The 25,653-nt window shown below is 50.5% G+C and overlaps 13 protein-coding genes across 13 annotated transcripts; 7 read left to right on the top strand and 6 right to left on the bottom strand.

Moving 5' to 3' along the window:
* Positions 1–1,173: 1,173 nt before the first annotated feature.
* On the top strand, positions 1,174–2,927 carry M436DRAFT_48437 (uncharacterized protein; the record flags this gene model as incomplete). The annotated part of the gene is made up of 2 exons (XM_013571131.1): positions 1,174–1,607; positions 1,655–2,927. 2 exons carry the CDS (start codon positions 1,174–1,176, stop codon positions 2,925–2,927), a joined length of 1,707 nt encoding a protein of 568 aa, XP_013426585.1.
* Positions 2,928–3,938: 1,011 nt separating this feature from the next.
* Positions 3,939–4,982, top strand: M436DRAFT_48715 (uncharacterized protein; the record flags this gene model as incomplete). Its single annotated transcript, XM_013571179.1, has 2 exons — positions 3,939–4,336; positions 4,445–4,982. The coding sequence occupies 2 exons, from the start codon at positions 3,939–3,941 to the stop codon at positions 4,980–4,982; spliced, it is 936 nt and encodes a 311-aa protein (XP_013426633.1).
* Positions 4,983–5,592: 610 nt separating this feature from the next.
* M436DRAFT_73519 (putative translation initiation factor SUI1) lies at positions 5,593–6,298 on the bottom strand (the record flags this gene model as incomplete). The annotated part of the gene is made up of 3 exons (XM_013571400.1): positions 5,593–5,861; positions 5,968–6,048; positions 6,265–6,298. 3 exons carry the CDS (start codon positions 6,296–6,298, stop codon positions 5,593–5,595), a joined length of 384 nt encoding a protein of 127 aa, XP_013426854.1.
* A 467-nt stretch (positions 6,299–6,765) lies between these two features.
* Positions 6,766–7,556, bottom strand: M436DRAFT_73520 (uncharacterized protein; the record flags this gene model as incomplete). The annotated part of the gene is made up of 2 exons (XM_013571401.1): positions 6,766–7,389; positions 7,446–7,556. The coding sequence occupies 2 exons, from the start codon at positions 7,554–7,556 to the stop codon at positions 6,766–6,768; spliced, it is 735 nt and encodes a 244-aa protein (XP_013426855.1).
* A 258-nt stretch (positions 7,557–7,814) lies between these two features.
* Positions 7,815–9,981, top strand: M436DRAFT_48794 (putative Rho GTPase activator; the record flags this gene model as incomplete). Its single annotated transcript, XM_013571188.1, has 4 exons — positions 7,815–7,955; positions 8,007–8,060; positions 8,116–9,511; positions 9,560–9,981. The coding sequence occupies 4 exons, from the start codon at positions 7,815–7,817 to the stop codon at positions 9,979–9,981; spliced, it is 2,013 nt and encodes a 670-aa protein (XP_013426642.1).
* A 1,414-nt stretch (positions 9,982–11,395) lies between these two features.
* M436DRAFT_82674 (uncharacterized protein) lies at positions 11,396–12,286 on the top strand (the record flags this gene model as incomplete). The annotated part of the gene is made up of 1 exon (XM_013571402.1): positions 11,396–12,286. One exon carries the CDS (start codon positions 11,396–11,398, stop codon positions 12,284–12,286), a length of 891 nt encoding a protein of 296 aa, XP_013426856.1.
* Positions 12,287–13,137: 851 nt separating this feature from the next.
* Positions 13,138–14,316, bottom strand: M436DRAFT_64569 (uncharacterized protein; the record flags this gene model as incomplete). Its single annotated transcript, XM_013571276.1, has 3 exons — positions 13,138–13,268; positions 13,338–13,743; positions 13,864–14,316. The coding sequence occupies 3 exons, from the start codon at positions 14,314–14,316 to the stop codon at positions 13,138–13,140; spliced, it is 990 nt and encodes a 329-aa protein (XP_013426730.1).
* Positions 14,317–16,412: 2,096 nt separating this feature from the next.
* Positions 16,413–17,801, top strand: M436DRAFT_82677 (uncharacterized protein; the record flags this gene model as incomplete). The annotated part of the gene is made up of 2 exons (XM_013571403.1): positions 16,413–17,130; positions 17,680–17,801. 2 exons carry the CDS (start codon positions 16,413–16,415, stop codon positions 17,799–17,801), a joined length of 840 nt encoding a protein of 279 aa, XP_013426857.1.
* Positions 17,802–18,205: 404 nt separating this feature from the next.
* M436DRAFT_64571 (uncharacterized protein) lies at positions 18,206–19,264 on the bottom strand (the record flags this gene model as incomplete). The annotated part of the gene is made up of 2 exons (XM_013571277.1): positions 18,206–18,431; positions 18,492–19,264. The coding sequence occupies 2 exons, from the start codon at positions 19,262–19,264 to the stop codon at positions 18,206–18,208; spliced, it is 999 nt and encodes a 332-aa protein (XP_013426731.1).
* A 1,188-nt stretch (positions 19,265–20,452) lies between these two features.
* Positions 20,453–21,145, top strand: M436DRAFT_48622 (lipoyltransferase; the record flags this gene model as incomplete). Its single annotated transcript, XM_013571160.1, has 1 exon — positions 20,453–21,145. One exon carries the CDS (start codon positions 20,453–20,455, stop codon positions 21,143–21,145), a length of 693 nt encoding a protein of 230 aa, XP_013426614.1.
* Positions 21,146–21,410: 265 nt separating this feature from the next.
* Positions 21,411–22,970, top strand: M436DRAFT_48685 (uncharacterized protein; the record flags this gene model as incomplete). Its single annotated transcript, XM_013571171.1, has 1 exon — positions 21,411–22,970. The coding sequence occupies one exon, from the start codon at positions 21,411–21,413 to the stop codon at positions 22,968–22,970; it is 1,560 nt and encodes a 519-aa protein (XP_013426625.1).
* A 54-nt stretch (positions 22,971–23,024) lies between these two features.
* Positions 23,025–24,476, bottom strand: M436DRAFT_82680 (uncharacterized protein; the record flags this gene model as incomplete). The annotated part of the gene is made up of 2 exons (XM_013571404.1): positions 23,025–24,361; positions 24,419–24,476. The coding sequence occupies 2 exons, from the start codon at positions 24,474–24,476 to the stop codon at positions 23,025–23,027; spliced, it is 1,395 nt and encodes a 464-aa protein (XP_013426858.1).
* A 614-nt stretch (positions 24,477–25,090) lies between these two features.
* Positions 25,091–25,624, bottom strand: M436DRAFT_64574 (uncharacterized protein; the record flags this gene model as incomplete). The annotated part of the gene is made up of 2 exons (XM_013571278.1): positions 25,091–25,417; positions 25,457–25,624. 2 exons carry the CDS (start codon positions 25,622–25,624, stop codon positions 25,091–25,093), a joined length of 495 nt encoding a protein of 164 aa, XP_013426732.1.
* Positions 25,625–25,653: the final 29 nt, after the last annotated feature.

The following is a 25,653-nucleotide window of genomic DNA, read 5'->3' on the forward strand; positions in this document are numbered from 1 at the left end:
TAATTTCATTGAAAGAGAGATGAGCAACGGATCCGTCCATTTGTGATATACCACTATCTACTTCAGTGAGCCAGGTATCTTTGTACCTCTTGGGCGAGATGATCGGGATTGCGAACTCTATGGCAGTCAAGATAAAAGCTGGGCAAGCAATAAAGCTTCTTGCATGCTTTCGGAGGATTGGTTTCTGTTTGCCGGGTGTGAATCATGGACTGTCGGTGTATTGGCAGACAGTCGTAGTTGCGATGGAAATAGAGGCAAGGGCAGACAGAGATACTTATTAGCCAGCAAGGAAGTGTCATCGTTTGTCGATTGTCGTACAAAGTACTGGGAACAGCCATGGAGATTTCAGTGGCGAGGAGCGAGATGCAGACGACCCCAGGGTCTCGGGTTGAGCTTGAGCCCAGCGGGAGCGGCACGGGTTTCACTAACTTTCAGCCCTATACCACGAATAAATTGCGTGGAGGGTGGTTGTCTTCTTGTTGTTGTGTTTCATGGGCGTGTTTGGGTAGTATCAGAGGAGCAGCGATGGGTGATAAAGTGAAGGCGGCACACCTCATGGTCGTCGCGAAATCGACCACATCTGCAGCACTCAGGAGGTTTGCAGGACAAAAACTTGGAAAGCTCCCCACCTCCGTACCGATTCGGCCTCGACCCTGCATCTCAGCACCGTTCAGCTCACCACTCGTCGAGGGATCTTCGAGAGTGTTTTATCGTGACAGTTAGCGTCTTGTACGTCAGATTGCGCCGGCCTCCCCCACTTGGCCAGCTCTCAAACTGAGGGAAGGTCGAAGTATAGAAGGACGCGGCTCTGCCGGTCTGTGAAACGCGACTCGTAAGTCTGACCATTTTTCTTGTCTCATTTGCGCATATAAAGCAATGTCGGTGGCCTCAATGTCTTCGATGTCCATGGACGACTCGCTAGAATTTGTACCGTCAAGACCAGTTCCGGCAAAACCACCAAAGCGAATGTCAACGACGACGCAAATCGCCGTCAACATGGCAGGTCTAACGAATTTTGACACAGTGCAGGAAGCGACTGCCTTGAGCGGTTCAGAAAGTGACGAACAACAAAATCTAGAGCAGTCGCGACCACGACGCCGTGGTAGCTTTTCCTTTCTCACTCGCTCAAAGTCACACGAAGTCCCCGTCACTCGCAGCCCATCAGGACGAAGGATGCTACGCAACAAGAGACTCCGCGATCAGGAGGAACGTCGTCGTCAAGAGCAGCAGATGCCTGTGGTATCTCACTCTCCCCCTACGTTGCCTATCCTGCCAAACATGGAGCCAATCGAAGGCGCACGGCCCGACTCGGTCGCCATTGTATCTGGAAGAGGCCACGACTATCGCTCTTCTCCTCCTCCGGCCAACTTCTCTCGCCCTGGAGCCAAGCAGACAAGCATGTCAAACTCGTCAATGCCATCCATGTCGTCGACCGGCAGTCTCAACAATCCCAACTCCTACGGCGTTCCCCTGCCTCCCATGCCCGAGTCACTACCCCGTACCGAAAGCATTGTCAGCCGCGGCAGGGAAAGCTATGCTCCCAGCATCTCAGCCAACATGCACTCTCCTCGCCGGATGCGTCGTCGCAAGGAGCCAGAAGCTTTCAAGTATCAAATCATGCTTGCTGCCATCGATCTAGACTAACAGCCAACAGCATCCTCATCACCGGAGCCAAAGGATCGGGAAAGACTTCGTTCGTCGAGTTTCTCAAGACCGCATTGGCCTTACCTCCACACAAGCAGACCCGCGGTCACACACCTCCACCTCACATGCACAACGAATCTCCTTTCGAGCCATCATACGTCGAGACTGACATCGAAGGAGAACGCGTGGGCGTCACTCTTTGGGATTCCCAAGGACTAGAAAAGAGCATCATCGATCTTCAGCTCCGCGATCTGGCTGCTTTTGTCGAGTCCAAGTTCGAGGAGACCTTCAACCAGGAGTCCAGAGTCGTACGCACACCTGGTGTCAAGGATACTCACATCCACTGTGTCCTCTTGCTACTCGACCCTGCTCGCCTCGACTCTACCATGCGCTCCGCCGAGCACTCTGCGACTAAGAAATCTACAGGTGCCGAAGACGAGGCGCTCGACCTCGATGTTATCAGAGGCCTTGAATCAAAGACGACTGTCATTCCTATCATTGCCAAAGCCGATACCCTCACAGCGGCCCACATGGCACACCTGAAGCGTCTGGTCTGGTCAAATGTTAAGAACGCCAAGCTCGATCCGCTCGAGGCTCTGAGTCTGGATGAAGAGGATGAGGATGACTCTCCGGATTACGAAGCCCTTGACAGTGAGTTCTCAAGTTCAGAGTCCGGGATTTCTCAGGCAGCACGCTCGTCACCACACAAGGTCACCGAAGACACCAATGCCGAGGAAAGCGACACAATGGGCAGCACCTTCTCGCCGGTTAGAAAGTCGTCGAGAGCAATGCTTGGTCCTGTCTCTTCGAAGCGTGCCGACTCTTGCACCCCTGCACCCGAAGAGCTGTTTTTGCCCTTCTCGATCTTGAGCCCAGACTCGCACACTTCGCCAGGTGCCTTGACCCGCGTATTCCCTTGGGGCGAGGCTGATCCTTGCAACCCTGCTCATTGCGACTACATCCGTCTTCGCGAATGCGTCTTTGGCGATTGGCGCTCCGATCTGCGTCTTACTTCCCGCGAGAAGTGGTACGAGAACTGGCGTACCAGCCGTCTCAAGCGCAACCCTACATCTCGTGTCCGAGTTTCTGGCGGTGTTACTCCCATCGCTGCTGTTCCCAAGGAGGGACGCACGGTCTCGCCTACTCTCACATCCAGGTCCCGTGCTGTCAGTGCTTCCAAGCAAGCATCGAGAATGTACGACGAAGTGCCTGAGAGACCTCGCACAATAAGCACTAGCAAGGCTGAGCGTGTCTTGGGTAGTCCCAGAGGCATTGCTTTGTAAGCTTTTGCCCGCAGAGCGTACTTGTTTCCTTTGTCTTTTCCTTTACCCCAGGCGTCCATGATTCGATTGTTGAGCGTATGATATCCCGGAATGATCGAGGAGTTTCTGCATTACCCACTGTGGCACACACTCGCTTTTTTCGATCTTGGTCATAGCACGAGCAAGTTTTGTTGTTGTTTTTGGCACGGTGATGATGGATACGAGGCGCATATGGAACAGTCAAGGAAGACATGAATTTGTGTTGGTAGCAGTACTTGCGATATCGAAACAGAATGAACAACGATTACATTCATTCTTGACACACAACGGATGTAGGTGTGGGTCTGATCGAAGGAAGAGGACAAAGAGTTCCAACAAGAATTGGGGTCCGAGTAGACACCTTGACCTCTCTAGCCTTGTTGTTCGACAACGCACATAAATATAATTTGATTTGATTTTCTTGAGCTATTTACCCCGCAAGGGGTATGAGCTGGCACATAAATATAAATGACGTCTCCTTACGTCTGGATGCAAATGAACATGACAGGGTGAACCCCTCAACCATAATTTTCTCTCAATATGACAGTGTCATCAGCGATGTCACAGTACATGATAGAGAAGATTTAGATACATGACGAGAAGAAGCCGATCAAAAGTAATCTTGTATCTGAGCTACGATATGCCAGATTCGTGCATTGCTCAAGAATATTGTGCATTTGCGTGGCCAAACGTATGACAATGTGTCGATACGGGACATGGCAGCTGAAGAGCATACCGGGCGCCCGCCGCGCAACCCATGACACACTATACCTCTTGACTATTGCAGCAGACAGGCAATGAGAATATCACCAATCTGCAAGACTCAATGTGCAGACAGAAGTCTTGTTGTAATGGTATACTTTGATAGTCGTTCTCGCGGCCATGACCCCCGAAGAGAGGCCCGTGCTCAAGACTTTCGAACATCTGCTCCACCACAAAACATCTATACCGTTGCTTTTGCACGCACACACACACGCCACACACACACCCACCATGCCACCACGTACGCCAGTGCAGCGCCTGCTGCTACTGCCTTCGCCCTCCACACCTCTCACTACCCTCCTTACCTCCCATCTCTCACAATCATGCTCGCGGTCGCAACCCACCACCCGCCTCTTCAGCACCACACCCAGCACCCACGCCGGCGTACGCAAACCCCGATCCTTCCAACCGCACCAAACAGGCATGAAACAGCCCTCTCAAAAGTCCTTCGAAGTCATGAAGAAAGAGCAAATGAAAAACATTGAACAAATGCCCAATGATGTTGGTTTGATCCCAGGCACTTTTATCATGCCCACCGGATCGCGCTTGCCGAGTTTGACCCATAACTTTGGGCTGAGGTTTCAGTTGGAAAAGTACAGGCTTTGGTTGAGGGTCAAGGAGGTTTTCGGGTATGTTTTTTTGTTTGTGTTGTGCTTTTCTTCTGCTTTCGTGTTGCTTTTTTTCTGTTTCTTCTGTCTTGGGTGGGACTTGAAAGACTGACTCGAAGTTGATGCTAGTCGCCACTACATGGGCTACTTCCACGTCAAACCCCGCGCAGACTTCCAAACCGCCCTCATCCCCTCCGTCTCGAAATCCCTCTATTCAGACATGTACTCGGCATTCGCGGCCGGCAACCTCGCACCCATCGCCCCAAAACTCTGCGAAAGCATCAATATGACACTCGAACAGCGCATTGCAGCCCGCGGCCCCAATGTAGGCGTACTCTGGACTCTGCACTCTTGGCTCGCCGAGCCCAGAATCGTGAGCCACAAGTACATGCCGATGAGTTTGGAGGATAGCAAGGACAAGACCAAGCAGACTACTATTCAACAGGTGTGTGTGAGGATGCAGAGTTTGCAGAGTTTGAAAAAGGTGAAGAGGGTCAAGCAGGGGAGGGAGACGGTGGAGGTGTTGGAGGAGGGGAGTTCGGCTGAGCCGAAGAAGGTTGTTGAGTATCTTGTCGTGCAGAGGTTGTGTAAGAGAGGCAAGATGGGTCCTTGGATGGTTTGGGGTACTACTACTGAGTCGGATCCTCAGGAGGCTCTGTCATCGTAAGAAGCCGCCATCGCAAGAGACTGGATTGTACAATACTTTTACAAAATACACTACATTGTAACATAGCAGCACACGGGTCAAGATAAACCATACATCCAACAGCCTTGAAGAATACACAGCACGAGTTGTTTCGATCACTTCGGACCAGGGAAACTCAGGATGTCACAGGTTGATGAAGAACGATTGTAAAAGCAATACTGAGCATTTCCATGATTTCATAAAGCAATATCCTCTCGCCTGGCGAGAATAGCAAAGGCAGTAGAAGGAAAAAGACTCGGCCGAAAGGTATAGGAAAAAGCATAGAGCAATCGTAAAAAGAGTTGCTGCAGCAGTAGAGACAGGGTTTGGGTATACCGAGCAACGCCAGGGTCTCCGCGCCATGGTCTCGTTAGTGGATGATTTTGGCAGGAGCAAAAATCATGTCTAAAAAGGTCGTAAGGGTCGTAGAGAGATGCAAAACAGCCGTAAGGATCGTGGCAATGGGCGCCTTGTTGACAATTCGAAAAGAGGAACAAATGTCGTGATGATCCACCGGCTGGTCTCTCGTACCCGACGAGGGTGCATGGCGCGGCTGTTGGACGTTTAGAAACCGTGGACCTGGTTGGAGCAGTCAGTACAGGGTCGAGACAAGACAAGCAGCAAAGAAACATACCTTGATGGTCTTGGCATCAAGACCGAGGCCCTCCTTCTTGTCACACAAGAATTCCTGGACATCCTTTCTCTGATCACCCTGAAGTTGGATGACTTCACCCATCTCGGTGTCGCTCACGATGGTGCCATTGCAAGCAAAGGCCTTCTTGATGACCTTGAGAATCTTCTTCTGATCGAACTTCTTGGGGAGTCCCTGAACAGTGGTCAAGGTCTTGCGTCCATTGCGCTCTGTGATGGTGGGATTGTGTCAGCATACCCCGCCTTTTCTGTGTTACCAGCCCGTCGCTTGCTGCCAAGGCGGTGAGGATGTGATGGAAAAGAGACGACGACGTACGCTGGATACGGATGTGGATGTAGCTGCTCTGGTTCGACTGCTTTATCTCTCCGGTGTCTTCATCGGCTTCGGCGAAGGGGTCTGTTCGAGGCACATGAGTCAGTGAGTGATAGTCAAGCGTGGCGGCGTCGGTCGGCGTTTCCAGTCGCTCTCACATCTGACAGGCGCGATGGATGCTTGATGGAAGCAGCAGTACGCATGGCGTGAGTGAGAGCGAAGGACACTCAAGCGACTCGGTCGAGGCGGGGAGGGAGGTCGGTCTGGGCCTGACGTAGTGGGGAAATTCGGTCGACATACCGAAGGACTTGAGGTTTTCGATCGAGGCGGACATAAAACGCAGTTGCTGTTCTCTTTCCGGGGAAGGGGTTGAAGTAAGAAGATGTGTTGGTTGGTGTGTCTGGCGGGGTCTGCGCGGTGGACAGTCGTGTGTTTGTTTGAGTGGAGAGTGGTTGCGTGAGAAGCTGCGATGTTGTGAAGTTCGAAAGAGGGTTGAGAGGCTGCGCGAGGGGCAGACTGCCAAGATGCGCTAACATCACGTGATGTGCTCTTGTCGAGGCGCTTTCTTCGATCGACATGTCTTTCGGTCTGTCACTCGAATGATAAAAACTGACATCTTATGATAAGTAATTGGAAGCTCGGTTCTGCGCTGGGAGAGTCTGCGTTCAACAGTCTAGTCATTGGTGGCACCGAGCTATGGTATGGACAGTATCACATGCAACTTTTCCAGAGACAATCAGCAACGAATGAATGGCTGTTGGTAGTGTTTTGATGTTTGTTGCAAGCCCGAACTAATGCTAATCATACACCATTGACGAGGTGACCTGCACCGTCGGCAGGAGCAAGAACCCAGTCCTTGACACCGCCCTTCCAGTCAGCAATTCTGCCCTCTCTTATCCTGACAACGACGACTCTTATATCCTCGTCCTTGAGGAAGGACTGTCTGCTGGCTTCCTCGTCTTCGGCATTGCTCGTTGACTGGCTCAAGACGTTCTGTGGTGTCTCCTCCCTCTCAAACGTGTTGTTCTCCAAATGCTGTAGCTTGCACCACTTTTCCTCTTCTGATCCTACAGGTAGGACAACAGCGTTGCCGTTGATGGTGGCACTGATGGAACCCATCTGTGTTGTGTTCATGCCCATGAGCAACGAAGCCAGCGAACTACGGCCGGGAGCCCTGCGGCCTTCAGGTGACGAGTTTCTGTTGTTGGTAGCAGGCCTATGCGATACCCAGTCGTGGACGAGTAGCGAGACATTGGGATTCGCGGTGAGGTTGACGGTCTTGCGCGAGGCTGGATTCGAGGTCATGATGATCACAGGACCAGCAGGCATCTGCGACTGCGAGTCGGCAAAGGGATGTGAGGCGAGGTAGGTGTAGTTCATGAGGGCGACATGAGGTTGCAGCTCTGTGCAGGTTGCCAGATGGAGCTGGTATGGGGGTCAGCGCATGTCGGACAGCAAGCATCAAGGTGGGGTGAACGGACGTAGCGGGCATTCTCGAGACAGTTGACGACTTCGGACGGTAGAGACGTGGCTAGCTGAGGTTGTGTATGGGTGGAGGTCTCCCAGGTCAAAGGAGCGTGCGCGTCAGACATGATGGTTTGGTAGCGATTGTGTTGTGGATACAGAGAAACAGCAGCAGCGTTTGTTATGGACTTGAAGATCGAGACGCTCTCCAGATCGAACCATGACGCTGCCGAGCTGTAGCGCGCGGTCCGAGCCCCCCAGCATTCGTGTCCGGCCAGCCAAAGACGCGTGTGCCAAGGACATCGTCTCCATCCACCTTCTGTACAATACCCATTCATCGCTGCTCTCTGTCTCAGCCCGCGCCGCTTGGTCATACAGATCTCACCATGTCGTCCGACCTCCCGCGAGACAGCGACCTTGCGACCAACGGCGACTCGAACGGGACCTTGCAAGATGTACCCACCGTCGCGCCCGCAACTACCGCAGCGCCCGTGTCCAAACATGTGGAGAATGTCATGTACTCAGACGTCTGTTGTGTCGCATCCCGAAACACGAGCCCGTCGTCTGACTTTTTGTAGATTGGAATAAACACCTTGTTGAATCGTCTCAAGCAGAGTATTGCATCTTCGCGCGTACGCTTCACCTCATCACTTCCGCTGTTAGCGCTAGGCTGAACATCACCCCCAGGACTTTTCCGACTTCTTGAAAAAGCGTGGAGCAGTAGAAGAAGACCATGCCAAAGGATTGCGCCGCCTGGTCAAACAGACGACCGACAACATCCACTCCAAGGAGTCGAGACAAGGCTCTTATGTCACCCGTCTGGATGAGGCTATGCGCCTCCACGACCGAATCGCCGACAACGGCATGCAATTCTCCCTGGCTCTGCACCAAATGCACGAAGATCTGAATGAACTCTCGCTTAACATGGAAAAGGGCAGGAAACACTGGAAGCACGAAGGCTTGAATGCTGAGAAGCGTGCTACCGATGCCGAGACCGCCATGGAAAAGGCAAAGTCCAAGTACGACGGTCTGGCAGAGGACTACGACCGTGCCCGTACCGGCGATGCCAAAGGAACCAGACGCATCGGTCTCAAGGGTATGAAGAGTGCTCCTCAGCACGAGGAGGATCTTCTCCGTAAATTGCAAGTCGCAGACTCGGACTACCAGGCCAAGGTTCAGGCAGCAAAGTCGCAGCGAGAAGACCTCATTAGAACCTCTCGTCCTCAAGCCGTCAAAGCTTTGCAAGAGCTGATCAACGAGTGCGACTCGGGACTCGCTCTGCAGCTCCAGAAGTTTGCTTCTTTCAACGAGAAGCTTCTCCTGGGCAACGGTATCGCTTTGAGCCCACTGCCTCCCAGCGACCCCTCGGCTCCCACCCAACACAGTCTGCGTGATATTGTGCTCGAAATTGACAACAAGGCCGACTTTGACAACTATCTGACTGGTCATGTCTCGAAGATTCCTGTCAGGACTTCTGACATCAAGTACGAGCAACACCCGACACTCAAGCCAAAGCAGCAGACTCCCACTCCAGCCAGTCGCCAACCCTCTTCGACGCTGCCGGGCCCAGCGCTTCCTGAAACACCCTTATCAAATGTGACGACACAGCAAACCACTTATGCCACTTCGCCTGGACCAGCTCCCCCACCAACAGTACCTTCCCCAACTCAGCCTCTCTACGGCCCTGGCAACCCACCATACCCCACAGATCCACCTCAGTCATACAACAGCGCACCTTATCCTACCACTTCGGGCGCACCTCGTGGCTTCTCCACCTCGACCCAAGGCACTGGCGCACCTTATTCACCTGCTACCCCAGGCAGCATGGGAGCACAGCAGAGCTTCTCATCGCAGCCTCGCGCTGTATCACCTGGTCCCGTCGCGACTGCTCTGCCTCCGCCCCTCAAACCCGTCTTTGGTGTCAGCCTAGACGAACTATACAACCGAGATCAGACCGCTGTTCCTATGATCGTCTACCAATGCATGCAAGCTGTCGATCTCTTCGGTCTTGATGTTGAGGGCATCTATCGTCTCAGTGGTACCGCCAGCCATGTCCAACAGATAAAGGCTCTCTTCGACCATGGTATGTTGATCTACACCCACTGACTGAACTCAATTAACCTCATTGCAGACTCGCAAGTTGTCGACTTCCGCAATCCGGCATCCTTCTACCACGATGTCAACAGTGTAGCTGGCCTCCTCAAACAATTCTTCCGCGAGCTTCCCGACCCTCTCCTAACGCGCCGCTCGTACAACAACTTCATAGACGCCGCTCGCATCGAAGACGCCACCACACGTCGCGACGCTGTTCACTCGGTCATCAACGAACTTCCTGATCCCAACTATGCCACTCTCCGAGCTGTGGTTCTGCATCTCAACCGCGTGCAAGAGCATTACGCCAAGAACCGGATGTCCACTTCGAACCTGGCCATCTGTTTCGCTCCCTCGTTGATGGGCTCGCATACTGGTCCACAGATTGCGGACGCAAGTTTGCAGGCGAGGGTCTTGGATACTATTCTAACGAATACGTACCAAATTTTCGATGAGGACTGAGCTGGTCAAAGCTACCTAGACGCTGATTATGTTGATGATGGGACGTGTATTGATCTGCACCTGGCGTTGGATGTCTTTATTAGCGATCGAGTGTTTCTTGCTTTTCTCAAGATACCTTTGTCTTTTCTTTGCGATCCGAAAAATAGCATTTTGTTCTTGCACCGTCTGTCTTGTTACTAGGCCGATTTTTCTTAGCACTGGGAGCACGCTGACTTTCTTCGTGTTTCCCCTCAAAGAGCTCTCTGTCCTGGGAGTCTCACAGTGCATCATGATGGCTCGTCTTGCTCAACCCTTCCGATCGGGGATCCCTCATAAATGAGTTCTTCCTCCCCTTATGCCAAGGTTCACCCTCCCCCCTTGGTATAGAGAGCTGAGTTTTCGCTACAAGAACTCACAAAGATCTTCACACCAGAGTTGAATCCATAAGAAACAGAGTGGCTGGCCTCTCTCATCGGATACCTTCTGTGACTCGAAGACATTGTGCATATCTATAGCGAACACGTGTGAGGTAATGCGGATGAGAGTTCACTGACCACCTCTCCATTTCTTTCGCTTCGACCTTCCAACCACTCTCAACACACACCTACTTCCTTCCCTCACATCACCAACTGTGGCTTTCTTCTCGGATCCACAAGAAACAATTTTTACCATCTTTTCCCCATCCCCACCTACAGGTCAGCATGCCTGCCGACAATTCTGGCCGAGTTCTATTGCAGTAAACTACTGCAGTTTCTATGTGCGTATAGCAGAACTACACACTCACTGGTTTGATCGTAGTCCTAAGCCTCGAGCAGATCGTCTCTCACTTTCACTCGGAAAGCTGACCTCCATCATCAGCAGTTGCTCCTTGCTACGTTTTCTTCTTCGCAATCCCCAAACATCCTCGCCGGTGAGTATTCCCTCCAATCGAACGAGTCAACGGTATAGAGCCACCGAAAGGCTGAACCACTTGCTCTCGCCAGCACAATCCAGCCGCTTCCGCCATATATCAGCCTATCGCGAGGCTCTTTCTTCTCGACAGTCCGACTCGCTCTCGCTGGCGCGCAAAGAGGTCGTCCTTCACTTTTTGTCTGCTCCTCACTAACCAACGCGACGATCTCTTCGCTTCCACCTACCTCTGCGACTCTTCTACACAACTCCTCCAACCATCACCTCTACCTATCTCTTCCCTTTCCCACACTGCTCAGACACTTTATCACTGCGGTCTTCTGCGATACTTGCCACCCTTGACCAAGTTTCATGGGTTCTGTCGTACTTGGTCAAAGTCGCCAAGTACAAGCCAACACAACTTGAGGAGTAAGTAACGGGTTACCAAGGTGGATACTCAGTTACTGACAGTCCACAGACTTGTCTTCCCTACCATAACCGATCACCAAGCCACCACATATCACCAAGATCTTCCACCAAGTTCAAAATGCCTACAGCAAAGCGTATCACCGCCGACGCTCTCGACAATGAGCCCCCTCTGAAGAGATACAGACTGGATGATGATCAAGTTACAGAAGGTGTGGACCGACTTGTGGCCCACTATAAACTTGATGCAGCTCAAAAGGCAAGATTGGATCGCGTCGCCAAGATAACTCGATACACGCCCACCGTCCGCGAAGTTGAGTGGGTCGTGAGAGCGGCTGAACTGCCCAGTGATGGTACCAACTTGGACATGTGGATGTTCGCATACATGGAGTACTTTGATTGGTTTCTGCGAAGCCAAGGCCAAGACCACAGACTCTGGACCGGCGCACTCAGGCGCTACGACAAGCGAGTTGCGTATCTATGGATTGGATTCAAGGGCGCTTCCAAGTCTGGTCCAAAAGGCACTCTATACTTCGACGGACCACAGGGCCCGAACAAACCCAAGAACGTATTCAGACCTCCTTTTTGGGCTCGCTGCTGGATCACTTGGCACGAACCCTTGGAGACTTTGTTCGCGCTGGGCGAGAACTTCTCCCAAGATATCACCGACGACTCCGCAAACAAGATCGCTGCTGGCATTCAAAATGAAATCTTGAAAGCAGTCATGAAAGTTCTGGCTCGCTTCCCTGGACTGATCTCGGAGCTCGAAGACGAAGATCAGTCTATCATCTACCAGCTCCACGCACGTTACAGTGCGACACCATTTAAAGACAGAGAGGCATTCGACCCAAGTGGTCCCCTCGCCAAGCTCTTCGAATTACTCTGCACGAAGTCCCAGGAGTCCACGCCCAAAAAGACACCCTTCAAGACACTCGAGCAAGAATACGAGGAGGCATCCGTATCAGTCAAGGCCGCCAAGACCCTCATCCCAAGAGGACGCGGGGCTATGTAGCTCACCTCACCCAAGAAGACTACCAAGGAGGAACACCGACTTGGGAATGGGACTGAAGTTGTGGTTGCGTTTGGCCCTGAAACCCCTCGGGCCCTTCGAATGAGAAAGATTTGAACTTGGTCTGATACACGACGGATGACGGTCAAGTGGACAGGGATCAAAGGCTGGCACACTCGATTGATACAAGGAAGCGGGACGAAGAGACAAGACAGGATCGAGGAAACGCAACAGTGACGAAGCAAAGGAACCAAACGAAAGAGAGAAACGAAAGAGAACAAAAAGGAACGAAGAAATAGGACATAACAATGATCAATTCCCATAAGTACTTGGCAGAAATCCATAATCAGTTACCAAGTCTGCATGCTTTTGAACATAATACTATATTCCTCTGCTCTATCCAAGTATGTGATGCGTGAAAACGTGTGTTCGCGCCATAAAATTGTAAGCCTTCCCAAAATCTATCGTGATTCGTACAAACAAAATTCCTTAGGAAGCCTCTAAGGAAAAGATCTATGTATTGTAATCTATTTTTGGCCGAGCTGCAGTCGTAGAATGGTATTCACATGCAGGCAATAAGATACCTTACCCCCGCTGTAGGCTGATGAAAGGGACAAATCGCACGAGTGGGAGGCTTCTTGCGTCAACACTCAATCTTCTACCCAAGTATGATTTCGTTCATTTCTCCTTTGGATCATCTTCTGGCCCATACTTCGAGTATGGCACTTCTGGCAAGAGGGAGATCGTCGGTAAAGCCCACATCTTTCGCATCAAGGTTGGGAAGGCTGATTTATACTTGATTCGAGGATCATAGACGACGAGCAAAGGCCAAGGTACTGACGGTGATTTTACTCTCAACTCGTAACTACTCCCCGAAATGATACAACAGAGTGTCTGATATCACGTTTGAGGATGAAAGTTGGGGCGGTACGGTCATTCGTTGATGTTAAAGCATAGATGGATGAGGACGCCTTGTCAACTGTGTCTGGAGGAAGGCACAGTTATCGACAAAGCCTGGGATTGACTAGCAGCGACAACAGCAACAGCAGCATACATCTTTTAGCAGGGTCGTTGTTCGCTGCTGCAAGCTCCTCAGGCGTGGGCTTGTCGTCATCGATTCCATTGAAGTATCCTGTCTCGTCTTCGTCGACTCCCTCGTCATCTCCATCGCTTAGTTCACCTTGGTCTCCACTGTTGAGGAAGGCGGTGAACTTCTGGTATGGATTTTCGTCGCGATCTTCCTCACGATCGGCGAAAGGAAACTTCTTCCAACCTCCATGAATTCGATAGAGCTTGTGATCATCCTCAGGATGACGGTCGCACACAAGTCCCAAAAAGCGAGCCAGAACTTTGGCAACAGCGAGGATGTGAGCATCTTGCCACCTGGCCACGGCTTCGGTAGTTTCTTTGTCGTTCATCTTCATGTTGTTGAGCTCGAAGATTATGTTGAGCGGCTCGTGCTATTCGATATGCTTGCGAATGTCTGGAGTTATGTCAAGCTTGATATCTTCGCTATCTTCGTAGGTGTGCCCAAAGAACTCGAGATGGGGTAGATCGTCTGCGGTATGGCGCCAGCCAACCCAAGCTTCGCACTCATCTTTGTATGTGGCCAGGTGACCGACAAACAGGCGGTATGTTTCCTTGTATGGTCTTAGACACCATGGGTAGAACTGCATGAACCAAAATACCGGGATGTTGAGTATGATGTCTTTGTCGCGACCAGGGACAAGGTTGGCCTGCACGGTCAACCAGCAAAGGTGGTCTGTGTTGAGATCCGTCTTGTGCTGTCTGGACAATTTGACATAGTTGCTCAAATTCAACTTTCCGTCCCAGGCATCTTGCCTTTCGGACCATGTAGCCTCAAAGCGAGGCACATACTTTTCGAGCACCGTCTTCATGCCTGGATCTTCAAAGCGAGAATCTTCATGACTCTCTGGTCCATTCTCTTTGTTCTGGGCGCTGTGCTCGATTGGACGGAAGTCGGCCAGATCTTTCAGATCGTTGAGTCTCTGTCTCAACTCCTGAGCGTCCATTTTCTTGGATCCAAGTTTGTTGACTCAGTTCCTTTTGACGGAAGGATTGGGCGAGGCGTGTCGAAGTAAGGATTAACTTGGAAGGAGGAAGAACTTGGGAAAGGCTGTAATGATTGTTGGTGGTGTGGCTGGAGCTGAGTTCAAGTTAGGTTCTGGAAGCGTTGAGATGGGAAGAGAAAAAGGGGGAGAGGATTGGACCGACCTTGATTCTGCTCAAATAGAAGGGCGGATGTGAAAGTGGAGGATTCTAGAAGCGCGGCGAAGGTCGAAGCAGTGACGTATTCGAAATGTATGTTATTGTGTGGTTCTTTCACTGGTCGATGGAGACTCAAGCGTTACGATTCCAGCCGGTTTGTGTATGGCCTGCAGTCCTTTCAAGATATGGGCTGCGATATCACGGCTCTCCGCTGGTCAATGTTGGTACTGACACGGAGATGAGACGACCGAGATGAAAGCATGTACTGGAGGATTGTGGTTGCAGGTGTCACTGGTCTACGAAGTGACGTGCGAAGGAGGGGTCAAGAAGTGAAGTTTCGTCGTTTGATATTGATAATTCTGACAATGCAGCAAAGCACAATGAACAACTAAGAAAACGGTTATCAATCGTGAGATTGCCACCGTTTGTACCCCGGAGGGGTATTGGCAACCCTCTTGAAGGGGTTGTAATGCGTATAGTTGTTGCAATTTACGACATTCTCGAAAGCTGAATCATATTCATTGAGATTGATTTCATGCATCTCTTCCCTAAATCCTGCTCATCAAAACGATCTATCGGCTATACAATCAGGAATACTCGGGATTTGGAGTTACGATTTCAGTCTGTTCCTTCCTCGTCATTTTCCACATCAATCCGTCAATATTCAAACCAAAAGACTCGACGTTCTTTGTCAAGCTTCGCGCCACATCGAAAGATTTCCTCCATAACCTTCTAGTTATCGACAACCTAGGAAACTCTAGTACTTGGACCGGGAACCTTGGGTACTAACGACCAGGTTAAGAAGAAACAGGTACTCTTGACAGCCTCCACTTAACCATCAAAATGGACATACAGATTTTCCGAAACTTCGGCATTCCATCTAAGACGGGCCTTCAATTCTTCACCAACTTCAATCTACCTCCTGTCCCTACGGTCTCGAGCAATCTCTTGCCAAGGAAGCGTGCTGCTTCCGCAGACTTAATCAAAGGCCTTCCACCAAGAAACGCCAGACCGCCGACATTGAGGTTGAGCAAATTCCAGAGGTATTTGTCAGGCGTGAGGCCGAGATCTTGCTCGGCCTTGAGGCACTCCTACGACATCGTACGATAGAGCAGAGATATCGAAAAAGAGAGTTTTATTGACTTCGCCATGTTCCCGCTTCGTCTATGACGAAGTTGAGTGATGTCTTCCTCTCTATCTCATTCAGAGCTGTTGTCAGTAGACCCTTGACTTGGAGAACGTCAGCCCAATAAGTCATAACCCATGTCGTTACGGATGCCTGACACCCACGATGTTGACGGTTGCCAGGTTCATGAATTCCTCTCATGTCATGTCTCTATGAAAGTCCAGCGGTGATGGCAGATTCTTGGAGTCGCAGCTCTCTATTCGTATTTGCTAAGTATGCCATCGCCTGGCTACTTCCCATGCACTCTTCGACCGCCTGATCAAGGTAGACTTGGGTTTGCCTTCCATTCTCTTGGTTCCAGGCAACATGAATGCCAAACGGTCTGTTTCATTCCAAAGTATAGTTGCTCACTCCTCTCGAATATGCCAAAACTTTTCGTCATTCAAATGATCATCGGGTCCTGTAGCAATGTGCTTCTCGATCAATGCGAGTGTGTCGTCTTTCTTCACGCTGTCTGACGATGTGTTGAGGGAGGCGATGAAGCTATGCAGACGCATCTGGAAACGGTAGTCCCAAGTCTGAGCCTTTTCCCTATGGGTGTACCAGACTTCGCTGTGCTGCTGAGCGATACGGTGAAGTAGGTTGATGTCGTAATTTGGCTCAATCGTGACTGTGTAACCCAAAGCCTGCAACCTCTTCTCATGACTCGAACTCGAAGGCGATCTTGAGGAACTCTGCGAGAAACAGAAAAGATCAGACCAAGAACTTTTCCAGATGACACAAGTACCTCATCGTTTGGACGAGACCGAAAAGACGCAGCAGAAGTTTATGGAGAACTTGACCGAGCTGCAAGACCGCACTTCGAGAAGAGTTCGTTTTGAAACTTTCAAGAAAGAACGTGCTGATGTCAAGAGGAGATTTGACGAAGTCCACCGTCAATTGGAAGACCGAACAGTCCATGCTGTCAGGAGAGGAGAGCACAAGGTTCTCGAGCATGATCTTGATCAAGATTCCCCAAACCTCGAAGATGATGGCGGCGAGGACGACCGCGAAGCCCAAGACATGGTCTTTGATCAAGAAGATGACCAAGAGCAAAGACCAGTCGATTACCAAGTCGAAATTTTTGAAGAAAATGGAGACAACAATCTCTACGACTACGATGACATCGATCTGCTCCAAAAGGGCCCTCCAACCACCAGTTCCGACGATGGTGTTGCAGAATCCGACGATGATGTTGCAGAATCCAACGATGGAGAGGACTTCTCTGTCTGGCTTGATGATCATGGCGACCTTCAAACAAATGTCCAAGACCCGGATGATACTTGGAACGATCTTCTGGAAGTCTGGGTGAAGCAGAAAGCAGAGTTTGAGAACAAGAACAAGGATTGGCTGTCTGTCGACTTGAAGAAGCTTCCGCTGCAATGTTTGAGGACCGTCGTGTTCCCTCGGACTCAGAGATGGACCAAGTCGAGTCCTGGCGCATACGCGTACAGTAATTGTGCGAATAAGCAGAAGATCTGCTTCGGAGAAGTAGATGGTCGATTTACCGCTCTTCCTCTCCCAGCTGAAGCTCTTCCTGAGGACGTACCAGGTGTAATGCGGCTTTTTGTTGCGGAAGTGAATCTTGTCTCCAGAATTTATCGCTGTAGTCACGTCTGGAGAGACTAGTCTAGGACGAGCCGAAGGACCCTTAGCTACGAACCTCGAAAATAAAACTTAGCATGGACTCGTTATAGCTCTAAGTTTAGCTTAAGAACAGTAATGTATACATAAACTTGTTAATAACAATACACTTATTCCAAAAGCGTTATAAGAATTTGCATAGAGCATATTGTTAGCTTTATCTATTAGGTAGATAGGATCAACGTAGAAAGAATAAAATAAACCTCTTACTAGAACTAAAACGTATAAGTCTCTAGATAACCTTTCCACAAGATAGCGAAATCATACTTCATAAATCACTCGGCGACGATGTTCTTGGTCCTTCTTTGATGAGAAACGCAACTCTCTGAATCTGGAGAAAGTGCCTGACCAGAGGCAGGCACGACCCTGGAGCTGGTCGACACCATTGGGCTGCTCGCAATGAAACCCTACCTACCTCTGAATGACAAGATTGAGGATTCAGAGCAACCCGAAGTCAAGGTTGTCGTCTTTCTGGCATGATATCCACTCCATACATCTCTTATGCAGGCGACCAAACATATTCATCTCGGAATGGAACTAAGGGTTTGAGAAGGTCAACACGAGCATAAGTAGACAAAGAATCTTTTCTGATAGCAGCATCTATCTGTCGTGAACCAGATACATTATAACACAAGAGTGAGCTTTGTGCGGTTGTATTTGACCTTTCAGCTCTACCCCTTTGATCTCACTCGCGCTTCAATCGAAACGTGTATACCATGCTCTGTGTCCAAAATTGAGCTTGTACGATCTACTCCTGGATTTTGCTTTGAACACTGTAAGCGAAATTCCTGATTTCGAAGACCATCCGTCACCAGCATGTCTGACCGTCTTGATCATTGATTTGTCCATGGTTTCTTGTACGCTTCGTCCATCCCTTTGTATTCCTATTTCTTCTTGGTGGGCCTTCTTGAGCTACATGGCTTGCGCCTCGACAATTTTGCTTTCGGCACAGGTTCTGAAGAGCTTGAAGATTCTTCCTGAAACGACATGCGGAACTTCTTGGGAGGTTGGGGTTCAGCGGACATCTGGTCGGGGGCCAGGGACATGGCAGAGTCTCCGTCTGCATCCAGGTTTGAGGCCGAGCCGCCCTCGTGAAGTTCGCCTGGAGATCTGGGAACCATTCAAGTTAGTAAGGCTACATGATTGAGAAGCGGATGGTTCTCGACCTACCCTGTAGAAGATATGGGTGCGAACCCCAGCTGCTGTAGAGCTTCGCCTGGAACATCAATTACTTCTCTAACTTCGGCGCGGATTCGCTGGAGTTGAGGAGTACCTTGTTGGGAGCTGATAGGACGTTGCACAGGTCTTTCGATATTCGCTTGTGAGTCCGGAAGCGTTTGGTCGGCATTCTTGGTATGGCTGATTTCGTTTTGAGACTGGCGTGCTAGCTCCCTTCTGCGAGTGTAGGACGTATGTTTCATCTTGAGACCCGCAAATGTGGCTTTGAGTTGTTCATGTTTGGCGATGTGCTCGTCACGTCTGGTCTTGTATTCCGTACGCATATTCTCGTATGCCGCAGAATCGACTTCGAGTCTACGACGTCTGACTTCGAGTTCCTTGCTTTTGGCTTCCATCTTGTCACGTTCAGCATCGAGCTTCGCTTCCATGACTTTGTGTTCCTCAGCTTCAGCTGTGAAAGATGCGAGCTCAGCTTTATAAGCCGCAGATTCAGCTTCGATATCCGCAAGCTCGTTTTGTAATGCTTGCTCTTGGTTGAAGGAATTGGGAGCCGATGATGCACTGTGATGGTACCAATTAGCAGGTATACAGGTTGGCAGTTGGATTTGAACCTGCCTTGCAACTTGTGTTGCGATTCCTGTTTCTTGATCAGCCTCGTCAGAGTCGTCCAGAATCTCTACAACGACGTTTCTGCCAAGCCCCATCGGGCGTACTGCCTCAGGCATATTTGAGGGTCCGGCTGAGGTTGAGTGATGATTCGCCATGTCGATGAGTTCTTTGTGCTGAGAGATGGCCTTCGAAGTTCGAATGACCACGATATCTCATCCCTAGGACTGTTGAATGAGATTAGACTGACACAGACAGAGCAGGCGACAGACAAACAGGAATGTATAAATGTGTCATGCGGCTTGTGGCGTCGACAGGCAGGATTGTTATCTCGCGTGAAGGATGATCCCTGAGCTGGAAGTGACAGATTAGTTTGGAGGCCGATCATATTTGTCGTTGTTGATTCTCGCGAACGCAAGTTCAATCGGCCAGGCGACAGAGTCTATCGGATCCAACATGCAAGAAGCACCAGGCCGACAGTGATCAAAAAACCCAGCATGCAAGAGGGGCACGAAAGAGGCGGGATGAGGACAGATGGCAAAAAAGACAGGAAGTAATAGGAACGTAGGTAAACGAGCTTGAGGACTTGGGACACTAGGTCGGGTGTGCTATCACTGCACCACCACGGCTTTTCTTGGTTACAACGACAGAATATCCAGATGAGATAGAGGTTGATTGAAGTAAGTGGTCACAAGGGCAGAAGTAGTGATGTGAGAGCAAGTTTGATATGGTTCCCTCCCGGGTACTTGATGCAATGAACACCTGTGCCAGTAGAAGAAGCGTCAGTACATTTTTACGCGCTGTAGACAACGACGACTCAAGTAGCTGAATCAAGTTTTTGATTGGCAGGGCAGAACTATTCCCTAACTCACCTATGCAGAGGTTACGGTAATGCGTCGACGCACGCGACTTACGCGATGTAGAGTACAGATGATACTAGGAGCTGACAGCCGTGTACGATTCTGCATCAGTCATCATGATGCTTGCTGATATAGTTTGATTGTGCTTCGGTGAATCAATCGAGACGACAATCATGGCTGTGGCACATGCTTCGCAAAACCAGCAGCACTATGGCACCTAGTAGGAGGTACTGAACGGTTCATCTTACAAACATGTAGTCTGCCTCATTAATGATGCGACGGCTCGGAACGATAATCTTGATGATAGCGAAGATTGAAGCCTGTGCTGTCTCGAGATGAAGCGTGGTCTAGCAGAGATGAACGGTCTGGAGGGCACAGCCACACAAGTCAGCCACGTTCCGCCACAGTGTGAAACAGCCGCCAATCGAACCTTCTACTTTCGACAAAACATCCCCATACCTCGCATCACCGACCATTCTATCAGACATGTTAATACGCCATTTGAGATTCAATGGCGTTGTGCCATACGCCAGAGCTGCCAACTTGCAGCAGGATTTGGTCACCAGATTCCTAGCACACAAGGCCTCTCCAACAACAGTGCCGGCCCCAAAACCCACCATCATTACTGCTCAATTTTCTCCTGTTTATACATGCGGTCGACGTGAAGTTGGCACTGTTTCTGAGGAACAGCAAATTTTTCTGAAGGACAATGGCAATGCTGAGTTCTACGAGGCCCTCCGCGGCGGTCAAACCACTTTTCATGGCCCTGGTCAACTTGTCGCATATCCTATCATCGATCTCAAAACACACGGTCTAACACCAAGAAACTACGTATGCCTGCTGGAGAAGACCCTCATCAAGACTTGCGCGCGCTACGGTATAAAAGCAATGACTACCGAGAACCCTGGAGTTTGGACAACGCCCGACGACAAGATATCTGCACTGGGTGTTCATTTGCGAAGAAACATAACCAGTCACGGTATCGGCCTCAACATCAACACTGACCTCAAATGGTTCAGTCGCATTGTTGCTTGCGGTCTTGAAGGCAAGCGGACCACCAGCTTTGAGAACGAAGGTGTTGCTGGCAAGTCTGTTGATGAGGTTGCTGATGCCTTTGTTCATCAGCTCGCTGAATCAATCGAAGGTATCGACGGTGTTGAAGAAGAGCTCCTCATATAGAATATTCGGATTGCCGGCGACTGATCCCCACATTGGAGTCATGGCTAGGTGTAATTATGCTTTGACGACCCCAAAGCATACTGCCTATAACAAACTCATCCGAGCTCAGTTGGAGCTCACCTCTCTTTCAACGCTCCTAAATTTTCGCGTCACTCTTTTGCCTCCACTTCGCATCTCTGGATCTCTATCTTCCATTCAATTCTCGACCCAGGTCCGACTTGCCAACTAACTCGCCAACGGAGCTACTGTCTCTTAATTCGGTGATATGGTGCTTTCCAGCCTCAAACGGCTGTCACGAGCTCTTTCGCTTCGCGATGCGACAACGGATGCAACTATGCCAGATCAATTAGACCAATCACAAGGACACATGGACCGACTGCTGCACATTCACCACCGCTCAAGCCCAAAGGCATCAGTCTACGAACATTCCTCAGCACACTCCGCGACTACACTCCATAATTCAGAGCACATACCGACAAATCTGTCGGCTCAGGACTCCATGGGCTCTTCAGATGCCATTGTACAAATTATGACTATCGGCGACAGCGTCATCACAGTGGAAACCCACAGAAGAGACTATGATGAGACTGAAGAAACAGTAGCCAAGCGAAGAAAGAAGAGTTTTGGTATTCGTAGGGTCAAGTCAGCTCCTGCAGCCACACTCAGTGTACCTTTGCACGGCTCTATCACGACCATAGAGTCTACACAGAACGACAATTGGCTAAGATCCTGGTCGTTTCCCTTGGTCAATTGGAAGGATCTCAACTTGGTACGTCGTATGCGTCGAAGCAGCAATCTCAAGCATGCTCGGAAGGAAGCTCGTAGGGGTAAAGCTTCTTGCGACTTGACCCTCGACCGACAGTCTTCAGGCAGTGCCGCTATACATGAATCAGCGGATTGTGCATATCCAATGATGTCTGGCGCTTATCAAGAGTCACCGTCGCATTTGAATCTTGCAACAGATGAGCCTGGCATCTCACCACGCACCTCGATCCATATGGGGACTGGACTTACAGACTCAGAGCGGAACGGCAACCATCCTGACAGCTCTAACGAAGGACAGATCCATCGCAAAGACTCGCACTTCCATGAAGCGAATCAGCCTAAAGAACGAGCTGCTGCAGAGCTGTCAGCAAGCACTAGAAGACTTTCGTCCGATGAGCGTTCCTCTGGACATTTGGCCTTCCTGTTGCGTCCAATAGATTGGTTCAAGGAGCACCACGCCTCGGTCTTTGGCCTTGAGTACTCAGACTCCTCGTCGTCCTCTGCCTCCGCTCCGCCGTCTCCAACATCCCGGCTATCGCAGCCACCTCGCCGAACAGAAGCATTACCGATCCCTCATACACGACCAGCTCAGCGCAGGATGTCTCTGGGGTCCACTCGGAGTGAGGTGTACATGGAACCTCCGCTTCATCTTCCGCCTGGCTTTGAGGTTCCAGGGGCGGGGCAAGCGGGCCCAGCCGACTGGCTGCATCGCGGCTGGGAAGAACACTACCGCCAGTCAGCAGAACATTCTCACCGGGCATGCCATCCTTTGGCCGCTGCACGCTGTCTTCCTACCAGAGCCGAGGAGCCGCAACAGCACAACGTATGCCAGGCAGGTCCTTCAAACAAGCATCCACGAGATCTAGCGGGACTTCATTCTCGGTCTTGGGAGCTTCCAGCAGGATGGAAGGGCAAAAGCCTCAGACGTCCTGACTGTTTGGAGTGCTCAGGAGCAGGGGGCGAGGGACACAGGTGTACATCTAAGGAAGGGGCATGTGTCACCACCATCACACTTGGCGAGTGCATGTTTGCGAAGGGGCTTGAGCAGCCGGCTGAATAGATACTAGAGTAATTCGACCAGATAATTGTTGTGGAATAGACAAGTGAAGGGGAATCAAACCATGACTCTTCTCAATCCTCCACTTCCACCCAACAGCCTGCGTCCACTAACTGCGCATCTGCCTCTTCCGTCTTCCCAACTTCCGTCTCTATTCCCACCTGACTGGTCTTTCCAGCCTTGCTCTTCTGTGCCTCCCTGCATGAAGGCCACCTGACGAGGATGCTCACCTTCCAACCAACGGAAAATGCATGTATAGCAGAAGACATAGCCCGTTTGTGCTGCCGTGGGTGTTTGAATAGCTGACAAGCAGATCGGACAATTTGAAGACGCAGTCGGCGGGGCGACGGTGAAGATTGGGAGGCTCGTAGTGGCCGAGACTGGGGGGTTGATCTTTTCCTTTTCTTCTTGTTCCTTGTCTTCGTCTTTCGCTTGGTCCTGTTCGTCGGCAGAAGTGGCAAATGTGACTCCAGACTTCTGAGCAGTTGCAGTAGATGGGACAGACTTTGGTATGCCTGTGATGGTAGGCGCAGGTAACTCCAACCCTTCTGCGGCTTTCCTACTCAATTGTCTTGCAAAGTCACTGGCATGCCACCATTCCAGGAACTTGAGTGCGAATATCGATGTCGGTAGTAAGATCTTCAGACTGCTGAGTAACCTCGGGTAAACGACTTGTGTGAGTGTCCGTGGACTGAGGAGCGATTGAGGTGCAGGCTTTGCACCAGAAACAGGCAAAGGAGTAGCAGCGGCGGCAGCAATGGCTTTGTAGTCTGCTGAATTCATTCTTCGTATCCGTGTGCCTATGAGCCAGAAGAAGGGATTATGGTACTTTGAGGTGTCGAAGAGGTAGGCAAGGTTGAACGCCAGCAGAGAGAAGTAATATGCAGCATTGACACTTGGGTATATTTTCCGCAGGAACCATTTGTAGTAGTGGAAAATTCGTTGCTTGTAGGTTGCATTGTCCTGCAGTGTGTCTCCTCGGAAGCCTGGTCCGAGAATATTGGCAGATGCGGCGTGGATGTCGTAGTGTTCGTCCAATTTGCGTTTCGTGTATGGTAGCAAGACCATGACGAGCAAGTTCTTCCAGACATCGTTGTTGGTGAGTTTGAGGGTCTCGCGGACTTGTTCGGGAGCTCCGATGGAGGCGCGAGGAATCTCGTGGCCTTTGGTGCGTAGTAACCTTTCTCGTTTGAGACCGTAGAAGTTTTCGGTGAAGCCGCCGCCATAAGTTCGTAAGTAGTGTCGTTCGACAAGAAGAGAGACAAAGGCGTAGAGTTCATCGAACGAGTTGAGGATGCGGAGGAGGTAGCGAGGATGTCGATGGGTCGCGGTGGCGAGGAGGTATCGTAGGGAAGGTGGTATGAGGGCGCCTAATTGTTGTTCAGACAGTAGCTCTGATTGGAGTGTCAGTCATGCGATGCTTGGTGTTGCGACAAGTATCATTGGGATACCGAAGAGGGAAGGCTTCTGGTCGTCAAGGCCGCTTTGCAAATTGGTCATGAACTCCATGGCTGTCGAATGATATAACTCATCCTACTCTGTTGTCGTGTCCCGTCCAGAAAAGACGCGAGAAAGTTGTTGTCTTGTTCTGACTGTTCATGTTTCGGTTCACATGCTGTTCGTGACGCGCATGTTCAAGTCTGGGGGATGCTCAACAGGCCGAGGTCGCTCGGTCTCGGCAGTCACTCTCAAGCCGATTTTCGTCAAACCCACCACCCTGCACCCTGCCGTTCAATCGGGTTCATGCAACTTGGCGAGTCTGCAGGCAATGAACACAACAGCATCTGACAAAGAAAAGAGTCCTTAGAGACATGATACATCATTGACATCTAATTCGATCTTCTCCCCAACCCTGGAGTCTTGTGCGGACCAATGACGACGATCAAAGGTTCGGTAAGGGTGTCAAATCTCTGAATGGTGTTTCTCATAATTTGGATGACCTTGGAAATGCCTTTTCACGCATATTGACATTTGCTTCTTTGAAACACATGTTGACATCGAGATCACTTCGGAGATTTATAGAGTTACTGTTATACCACTCGCCCAAGACTGTTGTAAGACTTCAATATCTGGAGCCGGGACTTGGGTCTAATCGTGAAAATGCAAATAAATGTCCGTCAACCTCATGTCTTAAGCTCTTGGACTCCGTTTGACTCGATATCACGTTTTAGTCGTCCCTCGGTCCGTCCATACTCCAGGTGCATCGCCTTGACACTCGCCTCGAGTTCGACAACAATATCGGGCATTCTTGAATGTAATTGATGCAAAGCCTCAAGTGTGTCTTGTACCTCGGGGCTATGGGCTTCCTCCGCCTCCGTCTGGTTATCTGCCGTAATCTTTGCGTATTTCTGGCTCTCCTCCGCTGTCTGGGCACGTAGAGGATCCACATGATCTTCGTATACCTTCTTGTTGGTATGAGCCGGGGTTTTCTCCTTCGCCCATTGTGTGAACTGACCATGTCAGACCAGGCTGCTTGTACATCGGCTTACTGTTTGAGCCAGCTGGCCAATGTGAGAACTCTGCCCTCTGTCCATGTAGCCGTGTCCGAGAAGATGAAAGAAGTTTTCTGCTAAAGAGGCTTGCTCTGGTGCGTAGCAAAGATATATGACAAATTGGTGCAAAAAGAACTTTCCCAGGAACTTGATGTAAAGTGCCATGGTATCCAAGAGTTGACATGTTTGTTTGG

This window comes from Aureobasidium namibiae (genome assembly GCF_000721765.1).
Source record: "Aureobasidium namibiae CBS 147.97 unplaced genomic scaffold scaffold_10, whole genome shotgun sequence".
Taxonomy (NCBI): domain Eukaryota; kingdom Fungi; phylum Ascomycota; class Dothideomycetes; order Dothideales; family Saccotheciaceae; genus Aureobasidium; species Aureobasidium namibiae.